The sequence below is a fragment of the Anoplopoma fimbria genome, chromosome 20 (genome assembly GCF_027596085.1).
Source record: "Anoplopoma fimbria isolate UVic2021 breed Golden Eagle Sablefish chromosome 20, Afim_UVic_2022, whole genome shotgun sequence".
NCBI classification, from domain to species: Eukaryota; Metazoa; Chordata; class Actinopteri; order Perciformes; family Anoplopomatidae; genus Anoplopoma; species Anoplopoma fimbria.
In genome coordinates this window covers 23,003,591-23,030,491 of record NC_072468.1, presented here as the reverse complement: position 1 = coordinate 23,030,491, position 26,901 = coordinate 23,003,591, and the positions used below count along the sequence as shown (strand labels likewise).

At 41.4% G+C, this 26,901-nt stretch overlaps 1 protein-coding gene across 1 annotated transcript in view; it reads left to right on the top strand.

Annotated features, from left to right (window-relative positions):
* The window catches only part of syngap1b (synaptic Ras GTPase activating protein 1b), a gene marked incomplete at its 5' end in the record, with an annotated part of 129,281 nt that overhangs the window by 45,621 nt on the left and 56,759 nt on the right, over positions 1-26,901 (top strand). Inside the window, 1 exon segment of the mRNA XM_054621394.1 lies at positions 4,057-4,162. Coding sequence (XP_054477369.1) covers positions 4,057-4,162 — 106 coding nt within the window.

Here is a 26,901-nt window from a genome sequence, read left to right as displayed (position 1 = left end):
ATTATTCCTCATTGCGCAGAGAGGTTATTGAACACATTAAACCTTTTGTATGGTGGGAGAGAGAATACACAAGCTTAACCAGCAAGACGCTGTTTTAATCCATCGACTGGATATGTTAGATAAGTTGCTCATTTCTAAATTCAGAGCGGATCTATGATTGAGGGACATGATGATGACATGCCGGTGGCTAGAAGCTAACGGTGCAAACATAACTAACAGTGCAAAGAGTGGCAACAGTGCTGGCAGAGCTAACAGTGTTTACCTGACATAAGGAATGGGGTTAGAATTGCTACTTACGAGGCTCTACACAAACATTTTTATACATCATGTATGTCAAAAGACTATCGCAAAATATACATTGTGGCTTCAAGGATCAAGGAGACAAGGAGGCACAACATGGAGAAAGGAGGAGATCCCAGAGAGTCAGAGCTGGCACATTGCTCAGTCAGGCATTAAGAAACCACTTTGCCTAATACGTATATTTAGAAACACCATAAAGCAACATGGTAGCAGTATGCCTCTGTGGCTTAATTTGCGTTCCCGATCAATGAAGAGCCGGTTGATAGTGAGGTTAATTCAGGTTTACTGTTACTCATTGGCACTAAAGCATATTCAATTAGTCTAACCGAGAGCTCGGCCAGTCTCTCCGCTGCTGTTCCTTACATTAATCTGGCGGAGAGAATTAAAAGAGGTTTAGACGGGTGTCATTTTTAGGTATCTCATAATGCCACTGTGGTATGAGGATATTCTCACAAGTGTTCAGGTCATTGGGCCTTCAAAGCTGAAATCTGCACCTTAACTTCACACATGTCGCCCCCTGTAGCAGTCAGAGTCAAAAGATGGTAAGGACTTCATCACATCAACATGCTATGCTACTATGCTAGCTTGCTTTACAATGATAGCATGCTATGATAATATTTATTCACCATTTTGTCCTGTCGTGATCTTAACTGTTAGCCCAATGGAAATTTTGACCTGCCGGTGGAACGACATAAAAAGTTAAAACATCTGTGAAGTCCTTTTGATTCTTCTTCTGTACACAATGACTTTTCGAAGCAAAAACTTTGCTGGTAATCATTTGTAGATATTTAATTGAGGATTAAAGTAGAGGACAGAGATAAAAAATAACTTGATAAATGACTAAACCTTTCCCAGTGTAATTACCCCCCCCCAACAAAAAGGAAACTCACCATACACGCTTTGTGCATTCCCACACTGGACTCATAAAGAATGGATGCTGCTTAATATATTTTTCATCAAGCAGTTTGTACTGTAATCACATCACAACAAGCAATATGCTGGTTCCAAGAAAGCACTGCATTACAAAGTCGTTCCGTGCACTTGTGGTTGCACAAGCAGCGAAAGTGGAGAGCAATCACGTAGGCAGTTGATTTATGGTGCGTTGTCCGTGATTAAGTTGGATATAGAGACTGATGTGAACGGGATCCTGATGCTGAGTGGTGAAGCATCTTCTGCTTTGTCGGTCTAACTAGATTACGCCTTTGTGTCATCACATGTCAGATGTGATACAGCTGTGTAGCAACGGAGCATATTTGTGGCTTGAAGTGGAGCAGCGTCTGCATAAAAATTTCATGCGTCCCCCCTCTCACTTTAATGGACACACATCTGCAAAAAAAGCAGTAAGAAGCAGGCACTCTCACACCAAAATAAACCTCCACTCCGGCGTGTTTTCATCTTAACAGAGCCCCCGTTAGAGTGAGTGTCACTCGGCTGTCTTGCGGGACATATGGCTCAGTGTGACCTGCCAGTGTCCTTCACTGTTGTTGGCATCGCTCCCAAAGCCCCCCAGGCTGCACTGTCTCGCGCTGCTCTCTGCGGTTAGCCCCACCTCCTAACACTGGTTCTCTGTGTTCACACCAGCTCTCTTATGTCCCGATGTCACGCTTCTGTTGGACGCTGGTCTCAATGGGACTCACTCTGTGGCACAGCAGCATTGTATGATAACACAAACAAGGCTGCTATCATTTTAACAGACTCATTCACTTATGTCAGTCAGGATACATAGAGGACAGTGGCTGCAATTCATTTCCAGAGGACTATACCTATATGTATGAAAACTATCACTATGAAGACATTATCCTGCATTTGTTAAAGCTGCATCTATGTTTTATTTTTTTGGGCCACTTGGATGCAGAAGAACACAGCGACAAGCTGAAAAACACATCTGTTATACATCTGTATGTAGCGGTTTAGCCAGATCAAACCAGTTCTCTGCAGAAGCATCAGGCAGCTGTCTCGTCCTGTTTTCAGCTAACAGGACCAGATAACCCCACTGTACCCGACCTACGTAGCACAATACGGCAACAGACAAGATGGTGAAGAAGTCCCATGTATAGCAATTAAAAGGACCAGATGTTTTTTAGAGATGCACCAGTCCGACCTTTTCACTCATGATAGCGATACCGGAGTACAGATCCTATACCAGGTGTTTCATTGATAAGCTGTATGGCTCACTGTGTGGAAGTGGCTGTGATCATTGTTTTGTATGTGTAAGGAAACAACAAGCTTCACTTAAACATTCCTCTCCTAACTCTGTAGCACAAATCGGGCAAATAAATACCTACATATAGATGTACTGAATTGTTATTTATTGAAATAATGGTATCCAATACCAGATTGGTCCATTGTCACAGAAACTCGATCCAGCAATTTTAGTCAGTATCAAACTGTTATCCAATATTAGTATTGGTATTTGTAAATCTCTAATATTTTACCTAAGAGTTGTTGGAGACCAAAACAGACCTAAAGGGTATTTACATATCACCCAGACAAGGAGACATGAGGATAATACACTTTATTCAATACACCTATGCAATCCAGTGCAACTATATTGAAATTTGTTGCTAATATCGTTCACCAATGTTTTTAAATGCAGTGTGCAAAACATTAGATACACCTCTCAATATAATGCGTGCTACATTATAAACCAATATTTAAATGATTGCCTCTTATTTATAAAGGAAGAGTTTTTGGAGCTGCTGTGTTGGATTGCATTAGATTTTACTGGTGTACCTAATAAAGTATTCAGTAAGTGCACTCAGTGTATTAGCTACACCTAGCTAGTACTAATGCGGTCTAATACATCAGCCCGGCTTTCACCAGTCAATCACATCAGAGTGTGTTATTTTCAAAGGAAACATCATCATGAGTTTCTGCAGTCATTTTTAATTTTTTTTCCCCCCGTTGTGTATTCCTTTGTGTTCTGGGGCCGAGTGCCAACAAAACACTAGATTTGGTGTTCACAGTCAAGATTTATCGCTCTGTACTTTACAGTATATGCTGTACATGTTCTGAGTGTAACTGTGTTTCAAAAGGACCAGTGTTTCTGATTAGTGTGGCACATTCTCCCGTTTATTTTCCCTCTAGTCTCACTTTTATGAATTCAGGGACTGTGGGGCCAAATGTAGCGGAGCTGTGAAATATGGGATTATTTTTATATATATATATATATATTTTTGTGGTTATTTTTTTTGCTTTAGTTTTTCAGTTCCTCCATTTTTAGTTCATTATGTTTCATACAATGAACTGCTGTGGATGATTTAGAATTCTAGCTTTGTCTCTTACCAGACCGGCCATTCTCTGCTTTTACTTTTGTTAAATGATGCGTTACGACTTTAAAGGAATATGATGAAACTGGTAGCCTGTGGGTTTCACGTGACCCTGCTTTAACCTTGAATATAATTCTTGGATGAATTTCATCTACTTGGTTGCTGTTGGAAGTTACTTTAATCAAAGGTTTATCAGTTCATTCATGAGCTTGGCATCCTTGCTGGCACCTTTTGCACATGTCTTTATCATCTGTTTGTTATCAGCTGTTTTAAGAATTTCAGTCTTTTCTCTCTGTTTTCTGTCCATAAAAAATATGAAAAATGTATTTAACTACAGCTGTTTTTACATTTATTAGTCTAGAGGTACTGCGGTTATTTATCAAAGACAAAGAGAAGGACGAATAGTGTTCAGTTTCACTTGTGTGTTCATCTCCAGTGCTTCAGCAGTGTGTGCTTGTGTACTGACCTTGTGCTTCTCTCCGTGCAGGTACACCCTTTGCTGATGCGCGAGAGGCGCTCAGAGTCTCACAGGAACAAGCTACTGCGGCGGACAGTCAGCGTTCCTGTTGAGGGCAGACACCATCCCGAGATGGGTGAGCAGACAAACCTTTACTAAGCTTTACTGTGACTGAAATATTCAAATAGAGCGTTTAGTAAAAGGTCCAAGAAAGTGTTTCTTTCTTGTCTCACGTTTTGAAAAATCAAACGATATCAAACTTTCTAAACATGCCAGCCTGGAGTATGTGACTGACTTTATGGAAATATTTTTGCCCTCAACTCTGTTTAAACTTCTCTTCATTCTTGTCCATTTTGACTTTAAGGAAAAAAAACACATAATCACCTGTGTTAGTTTAAGTAAGCCTGCTTATAATGATAGGATAGTCGCATAGCAACGACAATGATATAAAGATCCCAGCATCCTTTGAGCCATTACTCTCTGTGTTACGAGCAGCACTCACAGCAGCACTCTGCATCTGAGCGGAGATAAAAGCATCACATCTGATCGGGGCTCAAGGCAGCTGTTTTCTTTTTCCAACAGATATTCTTAGGTTGTGTGATTTAGCAGTTATCTCACCTTTTGAAATTAAATTCATGCTTTGATACCTTGATGAATCATGCATATCTTTTGAGCTCTCTGCCTCTTTATTTCTTTTCTCAATCTATATAGAAGTTTTATTTTCTCTCACTCTTCTTTCTCGTTCTGCTCTTTGATTTTATACCTCTGTGTGCTCTGCTCGGACTCTGTGAAAGCGACCCTCTGATAGCTGCCTGCCTCTGTTTGTTTTGCCTGTCTCAGTCTCTCCGGTCCCATCTACAAATGTCCCGCTCAGTTTCCCCCTCTTCCTTCACCCACCACCTCTCCGTCTCACTCAGCTATTTTAAGGGGCCTCCCTTGCGACACCCCCCCCCCCGTCTATGAATCTGCCGTTGCTGCCGCCTCAACAGTTGTGCTGATTCAACTGGATACATATTTTCCCTCAGTTTTCATATGAGTGGCTCTCTGACCTCTAAGCAGTCAAGCACTGACACATGAGTTGACACGCTCCCACCACGTTGTGACATATGCTGTCATAGCAATACCAGGCCATATTGCCAAAGTGTATTGTAAACATTTTCACGTATGTTAGCATGTAACGCTACAGGCCATAATGCACTGACACCATTGTGGACCATCTGTGGTCACTACGCCCAAAAGGACTAATGCGCCACAGGCAATTTGTAATTATCAGATCAACAAAAAAGTAAATGGAGCATGTTATGAGGCTACAGTTGGAGAGCACGTCTACAGGGAGCCACATGATCTATTTGTATAAAACTCCCTGACATATAACGTTGAACTGACAAAGGTTCAGCGACTCTTTACTTTAACACTTTATATCAGGCTTGTTTAATTGTACAAAAACCGAAATGTACATTTGACATGGTGGAAATGGTGGAAACGACTGCACATGACTCCGTGCTAAGCTAAGCTAACCGGCGGTATACTGCCGGTTGGTGCATATTTATTTTACAGAAATGAGAGCGGCATTGGTCTTCTCATCTGGCAAGAAAGCAGATTTCCCAAAATATCAAACTATTTCGTTAATTAATAAATATCTTCATGGCTTGTGCCAGTGTGAAGTTCTGGTCCAGTGCCATGTCACACAGCACATCTAATAGTGAAGCTAGCATGCATGATCATTCACTATCCTTTGCAGTAGCAGCAGCATATTATGTTACCACTCTGTGAGAGCAACATGTTGGACGTCACCTCTGCAGCAATGTGACATACAGGAAGATCTTGCACAAAGCATCATACAATAAGAAAATTCCACACATATCCATCATGGTTGGCTTTTATTTTGAAATTAAACTATTGATATTGTCAGTGTTGGCAACATGCTCTCCACAGTTGCTATTTATGTCAGTCCATCGGTGAAACCAGGACCCAAACAATACGTCTGTTTTTATGAAGCTAATTCAATTCAGCATGCATTTAGGGTTCATTCATGTACCTCTGAACTGGGCTTCCATTGAACACATTTTGGTAACGTTTAGGACCATTCGTTAATTTCCAAAATGATGAATGAATTTCGTCCTTGAGAAAATTGAAAGACATGACCTCGCTATCAAATTCTGTCCGTTCGGAGCATTTCCATGTTCCGAGTGAAGATTAGACTGCAGCTGCTGCAGCTGGCGAACACGCATCTGTTTGTTTGTGACAACATTAATACATCAGCCTGGATTCATTATTCATCAGAGGTAAAAGCCTGTATTTTTCACAAGATATTGATGAATGGAGACATTTGACAACAATCCCAGCTGGATGCCTGATGTAGTGACACAGTCAGATGGAAGATACCGGGCTCCACATTCGATATGCGATTAGTCAAACGCATAATGCCTCAATAGGCTTTTTTCACTCCTGTGTCATAACACATCAAGTTATGCAGACGCATTCATTTTCCTTTTTGTCTTTTACTTTTCTGTACCTTTAAGGTTCTAAAAAAGATTTTAAGTTGAGGAGATAATGAACACATAATGAAGATATTCACTTTGCTGGATAATTACAGTGCAGCATAAGCATTTTATGCAAATGTGAGGCTTAATTAACTTTTCATGATCGTGACAGTGGAAAATGACTTTTACTAACTAGACAACAAAAAAGTTCTTCCTCTTGTGTTGGTTTTATGTTTTGTTGCAGACCACTGATAATTGATTCTATAACAGAACAACTTCATTATTACTTATTGTATGGGATTAGTGCACTTATAACTGATCAAAATTAGATGTAAAATTAAGTTTCTGATGGAGCTCCAGTTCAGGTATACAATGGATTTCATTGTATGGAGATTAGAGTCCAATTGATACGGCATTTTTTAAACCGATAATGATAAATTGGTTGATATTTACATGCACATGGATTTTAGTCTTCTTCAGACTAATGGAAAGCATCCAAAATACACATTAAGGTTTTTATTTGACTAATTTGTCTATATGCATCTGTAGATTTCTCCTAAATTCACCAAAAGTTATAATTGGATAATGCCATATTTGCATATTTAAACATACACTTTCTGAAAACTTGTAAAAAATGAAATAATTATCTTAATGTAAGTTATCAACTGGGGAGGTTTCATGGTGATATCTTTTAGTTTATTTTATTTTTTACCACGTTAACCTGTAGTGTCTTGCAAAACAAGTCCAATTTTACAAACCATGTCCTTAAAGGCCGTTTATTATTTATTATTTCTCTCATACTCTGAGTGAGAAATCTCCACTTCAATAGCACTTTCACAGACCAAACTTTCCACTTTCATTCCTATCTATATTCTGGAAGTTTTTTTACAGAGGCCTTTGTTCATATATCATTCATAGTCTGGTTTATAGAACATTTTATACAAACATAATGGAAAATATTTTTTTATAGCTGTTGACAGTATGAGGTATCAAAAATTCTCTCAGTAAAAACATTTGACTCTAATATTTAAAAAAAATAAAACAAGGTAATGCTCATTTGCATATTTAAACTTTTAAAAATAAATGTCCTGTTGTGAATAAATCATCTGGGGAAGATACCAATTGGTTTAAATGTTTGCCCTGTTCACCTGTTAAATCCCATCTATTGGTAATGTGTCCGACAGTATCAGTAATTGTAAAGTCAGTATCAGGACAGCCTGATGTGAGTTGAGGACACATTCCAGCTAATTTCCATAGCATTATGAGTTGAACAGTCCTTCATATTTCAATAAAAGTTGTTTTAGTGAGATGCACAGCGGGCAAACAGAAAGAAAGCCTGTGTACTCTCCCCCTCTCTCCCTCATTAACCTCTCCAGAACGCGATCCGATAATCCCCATTAATGAATTTGGCCTTTAATGTTTTGTGTTAAAATTGTAAATTGACTTCATCTAAGTCTGCTCTGTTATTAGAGGAACCTTATTATCTGAATGACTTAGCCTCAGGGAGAAAAAAAACAAAACCCAGCAACACTACAAAGCTGATTGGTTGTTAACTCTGGCTGAATAGTTTTTCAGCAACAGTGGTTTAAACATACGGGACTTCTCCTCAGTTTGTCCTTGTAGATCTCACTCATTCCTTCAGACATCTCAGCTTAGCAGACAATTGTGATAAAGAAGGCTCAGCTAGGCAATTGTTCCTTTACAATGTGCGACCTTCATATAACATTTTAGCAGTATACTTCAGTACTGATGCTGCATTCTGGGCATCTTTCTTTTTCAGTGTCTGCTCATAGAATTTATTCAAGATTTAGATATAAATAATACAGCATCAGCACGGATTCTAGATTTTGAACCTCCTCCTAACCCTATACTGTCATTCTCCCCATTCGGCACTTTCTATTCTGTCTCACCACACAGCCTTTAACCTGTTTCCTCCCCGACACCATCCCACTCCGCTCACCCACTCAACAGGGCTGCATGTTCCCTCATATAAAAAGAGAGGGATAAAACAAAGACACACTAAATTCAAATTCAGAAAAGACACATCACATAAGAAAAACAAGGTGTGAGACTTTCCACTGTTGTTATTGTTGAGATGAGCATTATGAGTCATTACCGATCTGTCATCTCAGGAAGACTTAAACAAAACATTATAGATGATTTCTCTGCATTGTTTTAAGGCAAATGTTTCTCTTGCTTTGCTTTTACAAAGATTTCAATTCTCTGTTTCCTTTAATACATGTAGAAAAGACTGGATGATGTCATGACGACTATAGTGGACATAGTCGTTGTGATGTCACCCAATGATTTATGGACGACGGTTTTGAAGCGTTTGAGTTTGGCAATTTGTCCATCATCATCTTGATGTTTTTTGCAACCAGTGAACAGAAGTGACCATATTTGGTCTGCAAAGGAGTGACGCTGCGATAGAGACGTTGTACACGACTCTGGTAGCCACCTGTCAATCACAAGCTAGCCTTGCCCTAAAGCATGCCATGCTTTGTTGTCTATTTTTCACAAAATGGGATCGTAACTTACTAAATGAACATCATGATGTATTAAAGAAGTCTTGTAACTAGGGATTGAGACGATAAACTCGTGTTTACAATGTGTACTGAGGTAATAAATCATATGAAAAGTAGAATCATTTTTCTCATAGACTTCCATACAATCAGACTTCTTTTTGCAACAAGAAGAGTCGCCCCCTGATGGCCATTAGAGAGAATGCAACATTAGGGCACATCCACATTGGCATCACTTTTCAGAACCGTAAGTTGCCGCCTGGTAGACATGGGTCAGACCTAGGATTGTGCAATATGTTGATATATGTTGAACATATCTTTGTTTTTACAACAAGCAACAAGCTAACAACTATTTGCTGGTTTAAGAATTTAACACAGCTGGGTTTATGGTTGTTTTACATGTTTTTTTCCCCTCTGTGATAAACTTGTTTTTACTGGAATCAATGGGAAAAGGAAAATACAAACTTAACAAATTTGCTAGCCTATAGGTGAACGTTGGATACATTTGAGCATCCCTCCAGCATCACTTTAAAGGTATGCATGTGTTTGTAAATGCATATGTGCTTGTGTGGGAAAGAAACAAGCCCTTCATCTTCATGGCTTGCTCTTTTCACAGGAATGCTTACGGGCAGAAAATACGAAATATTTGAAAATGACAACCTCGATACAAAAATAAATCAATGAACTATCAAAGCAGGCATGAATCTCTGGATGCCACTCATCCTGTATCCCATCTGTCAGTTCACCAGCTCTATGCGAACCTGACAGAAGACACAGCGCTGTATTCTGACTTTGAATTCACCACTGTATTTCTGTCGACTCAGCATTGATTGGTTGACCTTTGAGTCTATGATTTTAATGTGCAAGAAAATAACCCAAACCAGCAACTTGCACAATTCTTGTCTTGTTCCGTTTACACTATAGCTAGCTGTCAACTGAGCCCATTGCCGAGGATTTTAAGGGGTCATTAGTGAAGGCTAGGAAGCTGTCAGACTGTAATGGGAGTGATTTCATATTCTGATTTTGAACAATACCAAAATAAATGATTAATTTATAGAGTAGGTCCAGGCAAAGCCACAAGGGGACGTTATGAAAGATATTTTAACGCCATTTTAGTGTTCAATGTTTTACTGTGCCTTTTTAACTGTATGATAAAGACAAGCTGGATTCAAAAACATGAATTTGCAGTCTCCTGCTGTATGATATAGAACAGCATAATTAGCTGCCTCAGTGGCTTGAGCTCAGTGATAAGAGTTCATTTAAAGTGTTATGACAATAGAGGCGTTTTGCTCCAGTGCGAGCTGGAGCAGCAGTGTTACTGTGCAGGGTGACAGTTTATAAACGCAGTGATTCACTCCCAGGGGAAAGTGAAAATCTGGCCTTATGAAACCCGGGCTTTTGTTTGGGGGGGGATTTGCTGAATCATCTGCCTGTCTTGCCTTTGGAACTGTGAATGAATACAAATGATTTGCTACACTCTTGTGTTTGGCTTTTGATGGACATGGACCCAGAGGCCCCCCCGAAAACGAGAGCTGCACTTTACGAAGCTGCATATATATATAGGTCTGAGTACTGCTGCACTTTGCTGAACTGTTTTATATACTGAATATTTTACTGAGTTGCATATTCTCATGTAAACAATGAGTCATTATCAAACTTGAAATCACAGAGAGCCGCTTTTTTGGAAGTTGTTGGAATTTACCCCCAAATTGGAAGTGAATAACCAGGCTTAAAATAAATTGAAGGCTTGGTGTTGACTTAAATGAGTCATCAGATAAGCCACGAATGTTTTGTTGACTTGCTGGAACTTTAATTCAAAAAGTACCATAAGGTTCTAGATAATGAGCCGAGACCACACTGATCCATATGCTGGAAAGAAATGTTAGTCCAGATCTGGTCCAGATGGAACTATCTCAACAAGTTAGATGGGAGGACATTTTGTACAGATATTCATGGTCCCCAGAGGATGAATCCTAATAACTTTGTCCACCCCTGACCTTTCCTCTAGCGCCACCATTAGGTTGACATTGGCGAGTTTTGGACACTTTGAATATGTGTCTTAAGCCCTACTTGCAAGGGACGAGTATTACCTGGGTACCTGTAAAAATCAGCATCTCGATGATTTTCGGTTGTGTTCTCTTTTTTGTTTGTTTGTTATGCATGTTTTGTTTTTTTGCCTCTGTCCTGGTCGAGAATTATGAAGTCTCCGTTGGCATTTATAAATGAAAGTTTTGGCAGCATCTTTGGCGCTAATTCCGGTGGCTCATTTTGCCACCGGAGAGCCACTCGCACCGAAGCAAGAGGTCTTTGTGAGTATTATAAAGGAATAAAGAGGCCTATATCATTTTATTATCACTATAACTCAAGTGGAAATTAAGCCATGCATAACTCTTTCCAAAAAACACACACGTCTTAGCTGTGAAAAACCTTACTGGACAACTCTCTTCACCTGAGCATCAAAGCATAAAACTCAGAATCCAATACCGTTGAGCAACATTGCCAAGGCAGAGCTTTCGAACAACAAAGGTCCTTCTGAGTGGAGAAGAGAGAGAGTCGATTGGACCAGAGATATCCGTCCTCCGGTGTTTTCGGGTGGGTGGTTACAGTCAGTCGGATGGAGCGATATCATCATCGTTTCTCCGACATTATTAAAAAAAACAGCTGAAGGAGAAGAATGAACCTTCCCCAGCACCTGGCTGACAATCAGATCTCCTTCACTGTGTTTGCTCACAGCTGGCATTTTGAGATAAACTGACAGGGCACCCTTAACAACACCAGGCGTTAATATTTCTAAGCAAAACGATATGTAAATGGAACGATTATGTAACGTGAAATGTCTTTCTGAGTGATATACCCCGTGTGGGCTGGTGTGATATAACGGACAGCCACATCATCATACCTTAACAACATGCATAGAGAGAAAAATAATCGAGAGAAAGCCAGCAAGCCCGGCCTCGGTTTGAGTGACAGCTGGCCACCAGCTCAGCGCACACGAGGGTTTCTTAGCTCTCCAACACCGCGGTTCTTAGTCAGCTTCAGGTGCGTTAGTCAGCACACGCACACACACACACACACACACACACACACACACACACACACACACACACACACACACACACACACACACTCAGAGCATCCTGCCAGCTCTCCAGTCCACGGGGACTGCTTCTACCTGCCATGCAACGATGAGAGGATTTAAAGCCTCTGTGAAAGGGTCACTCACCGCACGCTACTTCTCTTTGAGGTGTTTGAAACGGGAAGATTTCAGACCCGTCAACGTGTCTTCCCTAAAGTGTTTGATATGTTTTGGCTGCAACACACCATTAGTGAAAAGTATCCATATATCTATATAGTACCATATATATAGTATCTGCATTCATTAGGCTTTGTTCCAGGAATGTGTTGTGATGGCGTTGGCGCGGATAAAATGCTGACAGTTTCATTGCAGGACTTTGCTCATTGATATTCACAGTATAAATCACTGATATGCAAGCTCGACAATCAATGAATTAGTGATGATCTACAGCGGTGATTCTCCTCCAGGTGTGTTTGTAACCCCGGGGGAAGTATTGTAGTTGCACGAGAACGAGAAAACACAGAAATTATGATTTGAATTGTCCACATAATTGTGAAAAAAAGGAGGAAAGCACTAATAGGTTTACTAATACAGTAGCAAATCAACTACCAGCTAACACCACCTGCTGTGATGGAGCATTCAGACTTTTTTCTTGTGCAATGAGGAATTATTACTGAAATTTTGGGTGCGTTCTTTTTCAATTTTTCCTTCAAAGTAGTTTAGAAATCTGGCTAAACTGCTCGTTTACAAGCTGTCTGCTCGTGTTTTCTCGCCCTGTAACACTTGCGATGTTCCCAGATCTCAGCAGTTACTTTGGTGGGTACCATTTTATCATAACTGAAAGAAAGGACCGCCAAAAGTCTGGAAATAACATCCAAGTGTAATAAACCAGAATTAGCCTTAATATCCAGATAGAGACAGACCAAGCGTGGTATTCTTATTTTTATTCTGCAGTTTTTATGTGTTCATTTATATTTAATAGTCCTAGGGCCCATATTCATACAATCTATGGTACATGGTTGTATAAATGGTGCATGAAGTAAGTGCACACACAGGGAGTGTCTCTGGAATTAATCATAGGTGTGTTTTGGATGAAACATGAATTATACCAATCATAGCGTCATCTCCCACCCCCTTTTTAAAAGCCAGCTGTGCCTGCGATTTGGCAAATTGGAGAAGCAAGCGCTCTTCTGCCGGTCAGAGATGGATTGCACAAAGTGAAAGTGCACGAGCGGAGCAGCAAACGGCCTCCGCTGTCTGTCAATCCTCTGTCCCATCAACAAGTCCATTTGACTGCTTATGAGCAAATGCACCAATAACCTATTTTAAACTGAAGTGGAGGAAAGTGCTTTTGTGTATACCTGTGTGTGTAACAAGCAGAGTGTATGCACATTGTGAATCTATATATGTATCTTATTATCTGAAAATACTGCGCCATTAACTTTAGACCAGGTTTTTTTATTTTATTTATTGCTAAATTGCTCAGAGATAGCATTGTGATCACTTTAAGACCAAACCGCCCCTGGTAGTACCAAAGCGCAAGTATATTTGCTACCTATAAAACGTGGGCGCTGCACGTTAAAATGACAACTTGGTCGGTTTGTAAACCAGCGATGACAGTTGCGCTGCGCCGGATCTGATACAAAACCCTTAATGTCCTTCTGCAGTCAGACATTCATCAAACCAGATACAGACAGACAGACAGACGGTCATGCCTGCACATAAAGCCACATCAAACCACATAAAGCCACATCAAACCACATCACCTCATTTGAAAATTTCCCCCGGGGTGGCATTACGGATATCTGGAACGTTGGCACACATTCCTCTGGGAAATAAACAGCTGCATACAACTCTTAACTAGTCGGCATCAAACACTCACCAGTATCACCTCCAGACAACATGGCAGTCATTTTCTCGCTGCAGTTTTCTTGTCTTTTTTTTTTTTCAGTTTTAGCCGAGTGCATGTGCTCAGTGACAACCTGCTTCACACGGAGTTACACACATTCACACCTGGCACATTCCCAGAACAACCATTATTTTACTATTGGGCACTTCACAGCTCTTCAGGCAGGAGTTTTGGGGTGAAGTGTTGTGTTCAGGCTGCAGGTGGGAGTCTCATTCGCTGCCCTACTTTTTTACCCACATTTCCTTGCTTCCCCCCCTACACTCAAACCTAAAGTGCGTGTTAGTTTATTATGAGTGAGAGATCTAAGTGAATCTCATATCAAGTACGTGTAAAGATCTGAAATGTGTACATGCAATATTGTAGAGCCACTCCACTGACTCTGGTACATCACTCCAGTCTGCATATTACCAACATTAGAAGCCATTCGTTCTCGCTACAGTTTTTTTCAGTCGTACTATAATATTCTGCATGGCAAGCGCTGTCAACCTGTTTTCTACATTTTTAATCAGCATATCTCTTTAATGTTCTTCATCAGAAGCTTAATCCAATACATTCAATTTTACTAAGGTTATTTAAGACTGGGTGAAGCTGGCAGCTCTCTCTGTGGCTGACTCTCCAATCTGCTCCTGCGGCTGCTGCAGCTTTGCTCCTTTCCTGTTTGCTTTAACTTTGTAGTTCTTTGCTTTGCTTTTATGCACGTTTTCATACCTGCACCGACATCTTCCACTCACAGACCACTGACTTTACTGATATCCACCACCCATATGATAATTACTTAAAGCTACTACGAGAAACTTTCATTTTGTGTTGATTTTGGCGGTCCCTGTGGACAAAAGCGGTAGTGTTCCCGAGCACCAAAGTCCCTTTAGAGAACCTTTCATTTTACTGCAGCATAGTGCAGCATGCAGTCCTGCTTCTGGTTCTCCTCCTGTGCCTTCCTTCACTCCAGCGGGCCCAGCAGTACGGCTTCGCCCTACAGCAGCATGGTGTCAGTGTTGGTTCCCAGTGGGGACTGACGGAGATGCCAGGCAAAGCTACTGCTCCTGGCTGGAGGAGGAGACGCCGCAGGTTGAAGATGGCAGAGAAAGGCCGGGTCTGTCCGTGGTGGGTTGGTTGCTGCTGGAGTCTGAGCTGAAGGAGTTTCTGGTGAACCTGAATGATTTTGTTTGATTTTGCGTGGATTCTGACCCGGTGGCACCAATGACGAGCACTAAAGATAATTATGTAGAAAAAGGCAATCTTCTCGCTGATGATCTTGTTTGCTTATGTAAGGCATACAGAATCAGAATCAGAATAAGCTTTATTGGCCATGTATGCGTACGCAATTTGACTCCGGTTACTTACGCTCAATAATACACAGAAACAGACAAATAAACAAAATAAATCAAGGAGGTTCAAGAAGAAAAAAGGAAAAACATTAACTATTTTGTACACAGAAATATAAAAATGCAAAAGTATATATATGAACATAAAAACACAAAAAACAACAACAATGAAGTGTAGATAAAAGTGCAAGGCTGCTTGAATAAATATTTAAACAATTTGAATTTAAAGTTACCAGTTATTAGGTTATTGCACATGGATTTGCACCATACAGTAGATGAATGATTAACTGTTCATGAGAGTGACGGCAGTGGGAAAAAGCTTTTCCGGTGTCTGGTTGTTATGGCGTACAGTGCTCTGTAGCGCCTACCAGAGCGGGTCTCAGAGGCTCCTCCTCCTTATAATTTGGCTTGATTTAGTTTAATTTTCTTCTTTTGTTAAACTTAGACATGCTGCGTTGTGGTCAGTTGAGCCATCAATATGAGTCTACAGCTGATTAATGTCGCCCTGCATGAACACAAGCACTGTACATTCATCAAAAATAGCTGGTTTGAAAAAGTAGCTGTATTTTACATATGCCTGGCCTCCATACACAAGCCCAAAGCTCTTTTTCTAACCTTTAGCTTCCTGCCAGCTCCCAGCGATGCATCAGCCACCCTGGTATGAATCATGAATAGCTTGATAAAAGCTGCAATGTTAGCGCTGTGTCGGTACAATAAAACTAGAGGTAGAGATGCACAAAGAAACCAAGGTGCAGTAACCTTGACAGAGCTGCGGGCGAGTTGGCAATACATCCGCCTTTTACAAAAGAGTAAAAATAGGATCGAGGGAAAGCGGTAGAAAGACGGCCAGGACAAGGTGATCGGCATGACGACGGCAGCCACGGTGATGCTCGTTTAGAGGGTTTGTGAAAGGAGACGTGACTGTCAGCTCTGCGACAGAAAGACACTGTGTAGATGGTGTTACTGTAGATATTAATGTGGACAGTTTGAGAATGAGAGTTGAATAAGTGTCTGCCAAGATTTAGATTGTCTTGTCTTTAGAGCCATCTCTTAACAGCACATCCATGTGAAATCCACTATGCCTATTTTTAAAAGTCAAGCTCCAAAACACAATAATTACCTGACTGATCATCTATCTATATATATTACAAAATGTACAGAATCTCCATGAGTTCCTTATACTGAAAGCCAGGTCTAGCTTGAGTTATTCATTCTGGGTTGATTATTGAACATTGTTCTGTCAGTCTGTCATCAAAAGGAAAACTTTGTTGTTTTAATTACAATGCAATGGAGTGATGTAGATGAAATAATTGCACGGCTCAAAGCTTCACCGGGGGACTCTGATGAGGGAGCGTTTTAAATTTAGTAAGCTGTTGTTCAAACGACACACAATGACAGGGGTGGTTACTGGAATTCAAAGTAAAAAGCACTCACACATTGACAACCTGCTGTATCTGCAGATGTGCTGTATGTTGACACGTTTTAAGCTGGTTCAACTTCCTCTGCTGCCTTTTAAAAAATTAACTGAATCTAAGTTGACTGATTAGTTCAAAGTCGTCTCATGAGTTTTAAAATCAAACCAGAGAAAACAAGTTAATCAAAGTCAATTTAATTTTAGGATTTCAATTTAATCAGCAACTGCTCAGTCAAACTGGCATCAATACACTCACCAATTTGCATTTTCTCAGTTTAAAGAGTTGGTTCTTTATTTGACACAGTGACCCTGCAGGTTTACTCCCAGTGACCTTGTTAAATTACAAAGGAAGTGTAAGGAGGTAGCACCTGAATTCAATACTAAGCTTCATAGAAGTTAGCATCATTTTCATTATTATGAGAATAAAACAAACAATTCTTAGCTGAATGTTATAAAGACGCACAGCGAGCTTCACATGTGTTTCCTCCATACTACAAAAATATCATTCTATGTAGAGTTTTAACTCTCAAACAGTGAGAAACTTTATTTAATGAGTTGACAAAAGACCATGTTCACTGAAAAAAAGTTTCAAAGTTGGATTTGTACAAAACCTTTTTATCAGTTGAATTGAAACTCTAAGATGAAATACCTCCAGCAAACCCCTGAAAATAGTTTTAACATGCATGGCCAAAACTGACAAGAATGTAGCAACTTATCGGTGATAATTAATTCATTCTTTCTCTTTAGTTCGATCATTTCTAACTTCCATGCAGGCTGGCGGTTTTTCCATTGAGGGATATTATAAAATGTCAGAGTGAGACACTAATCAGTGGCGTCACAAATCAAGCCCTTTGGTGGTAGTAAATTTGGAAGTGATCATTTATGAATGAAGAAAGCGAATGGGACAAGAGTGTGAGATTGAGGTGAATGCTGCATCAGTTATTAGGGTTTTAATATTTTCCTCGCAGGCAAATCAACTTCTCAAATGAATGATTCGTAGTCAAAACAGATGTGGGACGAGGAAGAACAGCTGGACATAGTTAATGAAAGTTTACTTCCTCCAGAAAAGATTTTTCCACTGATGATTAGCCATGTATGACTACACATGCATACAGACAATTTGTGCCTAATTTTACACAAACTGAGCTGCAGAAATCTTTCCCATTGTGCTCTTGATGCTTTTCTACCACATGCTAGCTGAAAACATGAAGAATATAAATATGCATAAGAAAGAATAGTTTTACAACTTGATTTTAATTTATTTTGGTGGACTTTCATTGCTTTTGTGTACTCACAGGTACCTAACTGTGAGTGCACACTTTGAAGTCAAAATGTATTGATACAGTATATTCTGTATATGTACCTTATCAAACTCCTGCAGATGAATCCTGGGCATTATGGGTCAGAAAAAGGTTGCACTTTTCATGTGTTTGAAACCAGAAAATTTGACTGGTAGCACATTTAAACTAATCACCTTTAGGCTTTTGTGAACTTGACCATCCCTGTGAAGTATTTTACTAAAGTCGCTCAGATCAAAAGGCTGCTATGTACCACCTGACTTTTGCTGCCATCAAGAAAGTTGCCTAACTCGTAATGAGCGGACCAACTGTGGGTCAAAACCAGAGCAGTCTGTCAGAGAAATAAGTCAAATACTGATCCCAAAGCAGAGAAAAGCATCAGGCTTATGCTTTTTTGCTGAGAAAGGTGTCTTTAGACTTTGATGCTCAGATTGTCTCTGCAGGCTTGTTTAGAGGAACAGGCACCACAGAAGAAGAATCTGCGTCTTCTGATTTTCTTCAAATTGTTGGGGGAAAACAAAGTCATGCATCCTACGGTGAATTAATGAGATAAATACTATCGCAAGCTTGACTCCAGATTTTGAATGAAGGCAAGTGTTCTTTGAATTCATCCCCCGATCTTTGTAACTCATCAAATTCCCCCCCAACTGTATGTGTGTCAATGCCATTTATGCTTAGATTGATTCATCACAGAGGATTCATCTGGGAGAAAAATGAAACAGTCCGTTTGTAAGTGGCGTTCTTTGTGTTCGCCATCGAACAAATTAAAAGTAAGAAAGCTCTGTGGAATGAGCTTGATGCAATATGCGGCTGTGTACAGTTCTCACATTAATCCGATTGTATCTCAATGACAAACATCTGAAAATCTCCCCATCCCTTTGCACCTACTGGTGTGTGATATTAGTCTGCATCTCCCTTCTTTTACTCTCCTCCCTGGTGATCTGTGTGTAAGTGTGTGTGTGTGTGTGTGTGTGTGTATGTGTGTGTGCGTGTGTGTGTGTGTGTGTGTGTGTGTGTGTGTGTGTGTGTGTGTGTGTATGTGTGGGTACCATCAGGCTTTTTCTTTTTTTTTTCGGTTTGCACTCAACAGTCTTTTAATTGAATATCTGCACACAGCAGTGTAATGCAGCTCCGGGAAGAAAGAGACAGGGGGGTGGAAAAGAGGGAGGGCGGAGCTAGAGGAAGAAGAAGAAAAGGAGAAATTAAGAGAGAGAGAGATTGTGAGACAGAACGTAAGAGAGAGAGAGAGGGAGAGAGAGGAGGGTGGTGTTGTCAGGCCAACACTGGCTCTGTGTCTCACTGTCACCTCAAGGCTCTGTGCTGTTCTAAGCTGATGCACACAGTCTTCTCCACCCTGGAGTAGCATGGAGCTCTGTGTGTGTGTGTGTGTGTGTGTGTGTGTGTGTGTGTGTGTGTGTGTGTGTGTGTGTGTGTGTTTGCTCAGCCTCGCTTCTCCTCAACACAGAAACCCAAGTTTAGTGCTCATTTCCGCGAGCACATTTGTTTCTGCTATGTCAGCCTTAGCCCGGTATGAATATATATTTCCTTACACATCACCAGTTCATGTGTTTGTTTTTCTTACCTGGCGTCGGTGAGACTCTGTACGTCTGAGCCGTGTCTCAGGAAGAACGTGCACGAAGTGTTGCTGCTACAAGTGGTTCTTTTTATGTACATGTGTGTAGGTGGATGTGACAAAGCTGGCAATATGCTCATGTTGTGCAGGTTTCAACATATGTCGGAGCTCAGATATTGTTTGTGTTTATGTGTGTGTGTGTGTGTCTTTGTGTGTGTGGAAATCCAAGAATGTCTTGTTTGTGCTTCACACCTTGTGATGAATATTCTTTGTTCAAGTTTTCTGGGAGAGAACAAACTTGGTAAGGATGGTTGTGTCCTTGCTCTTTAAAATTGACTGGGCGGTGGATGTCATGTGATCAGTTAAGACGCCCGATTATGGGATCCGTCTTCCTATTTGTTTTTGGCCTTGCTCAGTGGTCCGTGGTAAGAGTTTAGTTGCGCTCAGGGCAATGTCAAGTTTTACAGCTTTTTCTCGAAATACATCTTTGTGTCCTCCATGACTTCATATTCGACAACATAATTTAATATGAAGAACAGTCAGCCAGGGACCGATTGAGGGTGACTCGGCCAAGGTTTATATTGAAAGCAGCACTTAACATCTAAACTGAACAGCCTTGTATCTGAACTGATGATGTCAACTCGACTGTAAGAGTACAGAGTCCCATCCCTTCCTCGAAGAAGATTGTTCTCTCCATTACAACTCGGGTAGATTGCTTCCCACAAGGACGTACCTGACGGTGGACCTGGCTCCGTTGGATCTGATCGTCACCTCTTCAAATCCTTCCACATATCCTGGCACAGGCTTTCATGATTCACAAATGACTTTGCAATAACTGGATAGCAGAAAAAACAAGAGCTGCAGAGAGATGTGATTGTGTGGGTGGCCGATGCACCATTGGCAGGTGGCAGTATTTTAAAGGTTAAAAATGTGGGCTTTTATTTGGAAATGCTGTGATTTGAATCTGTGGAAAAAGACAGAGGAAAAAAATATGAAATCCAGGGCTAAATAATGAAAAACAGTGACTATTGTTGATGTGATCCTGAGGATGGCTAATACCGGTCCAGAAATGATGGCATTTGAAGTGTCGCAGGTATTTGTCATAAATGGATATCTGTACCAGATTTCATGGTAATCAATTCGATAGTAGTAGAGATTTTTTTAAGTAAAAGCCAAGGATGTCAACCGGCTGGTGGAGACGGAGGTAAAGTCATCACCAACGTCAGGAGGCTTCATCCTCTGAGAACCATGAATGTCTGTTTCACGGCTACATATCCAACTGTGGGTACGTTTTTCAGCCTGTATCATAGACTGCATGTAAGAAGTGGGCGTAGTGAACTTGACGTCACCCTTTGGGTTGTGGACTACGAATTTTAAAGACCCGAGTTCAGCAGATTGTCTGCCTCCATCTTAGCTTTTGGCCGTTACAATTTTTTTTGTTTTCTAACTAGAAGTGACATGAGAGGGCGGAGCTGAGTACAACCGAACAATGAATTAGACATTTTTAAGTTACAAGATCAAAACACGGACAACTCCCAAACCAGACAACGCCTTGGTAGCGACCTGTCAATCACAAGGTAGCCCCGCCCTAAAACATACCCTGCTTTATGGTGTATTTAACTCTAAATGGGACCATAATTTACTAAATGAACATAATGCAAGAAGACTTGAAACTAGAGATTGAGACCATAAACTCTAAATCTGTTTACAATGTTTACTGAGGTAATAAATCAAGAGAGAAGTAGAGTCATTTTCACATAGACTTCTATTCAATCAGACTTCTTTTTGCAACCAGAGGAGTCGCCCCCTGATGGCCATTAGAGAGAATGCAAGTTTAAGGCACTTCTGAACTGGATTCACTTTTCAGAACCGGAGGTTGCTGCCTGGTCGGGACCAAAGTGGTGAATCAACCGGAAACAATAAGAGTTTGGGCAGCAACGACGGATTAAGCAGTGAAAACAATGCCTGAATTTACATATTCGCCGTAAGCTTTTTTGTGATTTTATCCGTGACGTTATTTGTAGCAAATACTGTCCAACTCCGATTGCTGCCGAATCGATCAGAGTGTCGCTACTGGCCTGATAACAGTGAAAATAAATACCCGTCTTTACATGCCAGCCCATCCCACACTGGCACCCTCATCGTCATCCTGCCTTGGCATCAGGCCCAGCCAGGTGGCAGTGTGCACATGTCTCGTCCTGTCCTCCTTGTTCAGCCATCCATCATCCCGTCACAAAATACAAGTCTTTCTCTGTGGCACTTCTTACAAAGCAACACCCGGTCCCCTCCTCCCATCTTTCCATTTTCTCCTCCAGCTCTTCAGGGGTCTGGCTGTCACAGTGTGTTCCCTGATACAACTCTTCTGGTTCCTTCCTCTGCTGTCAGCCTCAACATCCCGTTATCTGTTCGTCTGAAACATGGAGGCTGACACAAGCTGCTGTCTGCTCTGCAGTGGTTCCACTCCAGTCAAAGCGGATGGAACTTGGTCAAGATTGGATCGTTGGGGGGGGTCTGGTAGACATGGCTGCCATTATTTAATTAGCGAAGGAAGGGGGATTGCTGAGGAGGCTGCAGCACCTCCTGCTGGCCAGAGTTAGACCAGCGGAAATATTATTTTAGACCTTTTAAATTTGCACAATTTCATTGCATTATTCAGTTTTGTTAGAGTATGAAACAAATGGGAAATTTAAAGGATTAACATATTTACTCTAATTAACTTTCCCAAGGTGACTGCGTGCCCTAACCTCAGCTAAACGCTAAGAGGAACAGCTTTAAACGAGGGGCCATAGCAAATTTATGACACAAAAGGAAATTGCATATTGCTCATCTTTAAATAGTCCATCTAAATAATAGGCTGTATGGGAAAAAATTTGTGCAGAACTTATCGCTGACGGAGCAGCAGCTAACCTACTATGGACTTGTGGAGGCAGAAGATGAAATGAAAATGAAAACCTGTTTTGGCTACCATGGCAATAATTAATTTGTCTAATAAATTCATGACATGACAAAAGAGCAAATCGACCTCAGGAATCACTCTCCAAGACAAAATGAAGCTCTTCTAATGCATCAATGTCTGATTCTTCCATTTAAATACGCAAAATAATAAATAGTCCGGTGGTGAAAACAGCTGGATTTCCACTGGTCTAAATGGTGAGAAATATTCATTGGAAAGAAGCCGGCACCCTGCAGCTCTGATTCTACATGGACTGAATGGACTCAGATCAATACTAAAAAAAGAAATCCTGTTAACAAGATACTAAACCTTTCATTGTAGTCATAATGTGATACTTAATTGAATGTTCAGGTGTGAGCGCAGGGTTAGGTTCAGCAGAGCTCATATGCGTCTTTTAATTTAGTTGCAGGAGAAGCTGTATTTCTTACCCTTGTAAATTCCCATTTGACAGATTTCTTTCAATGATGTTCTCATTGTTTCTCTACATACACTATCTCCTTTAGAAAATAACGAAACAGTTGGCGAACTCTCTCCAAAAGTAGCTTATTAATTAATAAGTTACATCTTGTTTCATTTGTACAAAAGCCAAAGCGTACAAACAACAGGTGATGGTTTTATTAGACGAAATGTACGGGACTATTTCCCTCTGGGGGCAGTGACTTCCTGGAGTCTTGAGACCGTTAGGTTGCCAGGCAACCAGCAGAGACCCAAGGAAGTATCTGCTCCCCGGCAAAAAAAAAAGTTTTACTTTTGGTTGGGATTGAACAAACAAGATGTGTTAATTAGGAGGTGGATTTTGTTACCTCTGGACAGAGTCAAACAAGCGTATGTCCACTCTTCGTTCAGCGCTAGGATAACGGCTGCTGGCTGCAGCTTTAGAGTGACATCAGACTTTTCTCAAATACATCTCAGCTAGAAAGCATATAAGTACATTTCCCCAAAAGTTTTTTGTGTATACACTTTTGTGCATTCTACTTTTGATCAAAGAACCAGCTATTTTCGAGCACATTTGCTCAAAATTGATACTGATGATTCATGCCCATCTTAATCTCTGTAGTGCTCCAACTGCCGGTCACCTCATGTGTTTATGTAACGGAAAAAAATGAAGAGATGTTGTTTTTTTCAGAATCATAGAGTCTCATAATACATTTGCTCTACGTTTGCTCCAGAGAACTTTGGCAGGGTGGGCGTTTGTCATGTCTGCTAGCCTCTCACAATGTTCTACCATGCACACTGAGAACTACAGCAGTATAACACGAAACCATTAATGCTTATGGGACAGGCTGACTTGCTTTCATATGGATTACATGGCTACAAATGTGTGCACGAACTGGAGCTGCATAAGCTTCCAAATGAAATGTTGGTTTTAAGCAGATTGCACATGTAGCAACGGAAAAGTGTTAGAAAGGAGAACGTGAGAGGAGGCTGCAGAGACTCACGTACGTTCATAGCAACGCGGCAAATGAAGAAGAAGAAGAAGAAGAAGAAGAAGCGACAGATGAGAGGACAGAGAGAACAGGCGGAGGAGAGGAAAAGATTACTACCATAGTACATCAGGCTTAGCTTCACATCCTAAATGGTAACCATGGAAATAATTATAGAGCAGACAGACAGACTGTGTTAGAGAGGGAGTGAGAGCTACAGAGGAAGGGAGGTGGAGGAAAAGACAACGGGAGAGGAGGAGAGACAGAAAACCGTGGGGGGTAAAGTAGCTGAAGTGTTTGTTGGAATCCCAAAACCCCGCGTCTGCAGGCTCTGGTGATTGGGGACAATTTGACGATGGAGTGAGCAGTTATGCGGCGGAGGTTTGTGAAGCTTGCGGAACAGAGTTGATCGCCTTTAACGGCTGATAGGAGTATCATCTTTGACTGCACAGAGGATAGTGTGATGTCTTAGGGGTGAGCATCTACATGGAGGTCATATTATTCTCATCCATATTTCATATCTTACCAGCCATTAAAGGGAATCTGGTGCGGCGAGTACAGTGACATGCAACGACAGTTTATAAAAAAAATACAAAAAAAAAAAGAAAGTTGCTTCAAACCCTCAGTTGTCATGGAAACTGATCTAAGATACCCTTTACCCCTGTGGAAGTGCTGATTGCTTATCATTGCCGAAAAGCCCAATCAATGGTTGTGTCTTACTTTGCATTTGATGCCACTCGCATCGTTTATACAAAGTCCGACTCGGCCCACACAGAGCTGTGTATGCGTGTGGTGGATTTACATAATTGGATGTTTTGGTTGGCTGGTTATCATATGGATTTCTGAGCAGTATTTCTATATCCCCTGTGGAGAGGCACACGAGCTTATGGGAAATAAGCATTCTAATTGTTTAACTTTGATTGGTCATGATTTGTGTGTGTGTGTGTGTGTGTGTGTGTGTGTGTGTGTGTGTGTGTGCGTGTTAAACAGTATGCATGGGCAGGTGGTACGCTCTGGGCTTTGTGGATGTATAGTGTGTGTGAGTAATGACATGCTTGCATGCTTCCCACACATTTACCCCCGGCACTGAACTTCACACTGTGCTGTGTGTGTCTGTGCATGTCTGTGGAAAGGTGAAATGGAAAATGGAAAAAGGGGGAGGAAGTGGAAGAATTATAGAGAGAGAGGGGGGGGGGATAGAGGAGAGAGGAGAGAAAGTGATGGGGGCTTCTTGCTGGGTTTAAAAATCACTCCAGGTCCCAGCAGGAACCCAGGCAGCCCAACCCTTTCTAAACATCTCTCTCTCTTCTTTCTTACACTGGAGAGAGAGAGAGAGAGAGAGAGAGAGAGAGAGAGAGAGAGTCTGGAGTGCAGGGCATCAGTGCGCTGCTGCTCCCTCCCTTAACTGCACTGCTGTCCACCTGTGCGGGATCATCTCCGTCCACGCCGCAGACAGGAGTCACTACAGGCGGATTACTGGAGGACGAGCCGCCGGTGGCCGGTGGGAGGAGAGACGGAGGACTACATTGCCATTAACGCCTCGTTTGTCTTGTTTTTTTTTTTTTTTTTTTTTTTTTCTCCTCCTCCTGTGCATCCTGTCAGCTTCTGGCACGCGTTTTTTTTTTTTATTCTTTTTTTTTTAGCCATTGCAGTTTTTACTTTATTCTGTGGTGCTTTGCTCATCCACAGTACCTCCGCCAGTGTGTGGGGGGAATTAAAGCTTACCGTTTTTATTGTATTGTCTCATTCTGGCTCGCTTGCTGCCCGGTTGAACGGGGGGTCCGGTCGGGGACACTATTGCGCACCGTGCCGCTCCTTTACGCACACATGGGCACGCACACGCACACGGACACGGACACGCACACGGACGCACATGCAGATACGCAGCCCCCCCCCCCCTCCCTCTGCGTGGATGCATAGCTTCAGATTGCAATTAAGCACCAGAGTTTTCCTCTGAGCCCGGATCCACCCACCCACCCTCCCTCCCTTGGCAAGTTCTTTTTTCCTTTTCTTTCCCGGCATGCACAACACGGACACCCACTAAGGAAAGCATCGCAGAAACATTCCCATCTAAAAGATGAGAGAAATTGGCCTCAGCGGATCTTCCGTCGGTCACCGGAATTGCGAGTGCAGGGTCGGGGCGGAGGGCGCCGGGGAGAGAGGACAGGGAGAGGCCGGCGAGGAGGAGCTCTCAGCCGGACTGCCCGCCGAGGAACAGCCGCTGCTGCTGCCGGTGCCGGTGCTCAAGACGCAGGCTGCTGCCGGGTGGAGGCGGGGGAGGATGAACAGTGCCTCAGTGTGAAATGATAACACTCAGCTGGCTTTGGGAGTGTGTGTTTTTCTCTCGTTTTACCTCTCTCTCTAATTAGAGATAACGAACAGTGGCCTACTTAATAAAACTGTCACCCTGTACTCTTATCACAGTGGCACTTTTGGGTCACCTCAGAGGTAAACTCAGCACTTTGGAGAAGTAAAGGCCTGCAGTTGGGAGTTTACCTGTGCAGCACCTTTTAGGAAGGACATCCTCCCACCTACAGGCCGCCTACACCTCTTTTACCTGTGTGCAATGATTTCTTTTCATTGATAGTGTTTGTAGTTGATAAGAGAAATAATTCTCCTATAATCGTTATATAGGGACTTCTAGTGTGTCTGTGGTGCTCAGTAGTGAGTTTAAGGTCACCATGTTGCACTTGATGGTATTTTTTATCTATTAAAAATATTACTTGGCTATAATATTTATTTAAGATATTATATATAGATATATAGTTTATAGTTTTCTGTGATATTTGTATAGTATTGTACTTTAGATTTATTATAAGACGACAATAGTACTTTTTCTATTATACCTTAAGAATTTACTTACTCTGAAGATAAATCCCTTGAAGGAGCCAAGTTTCA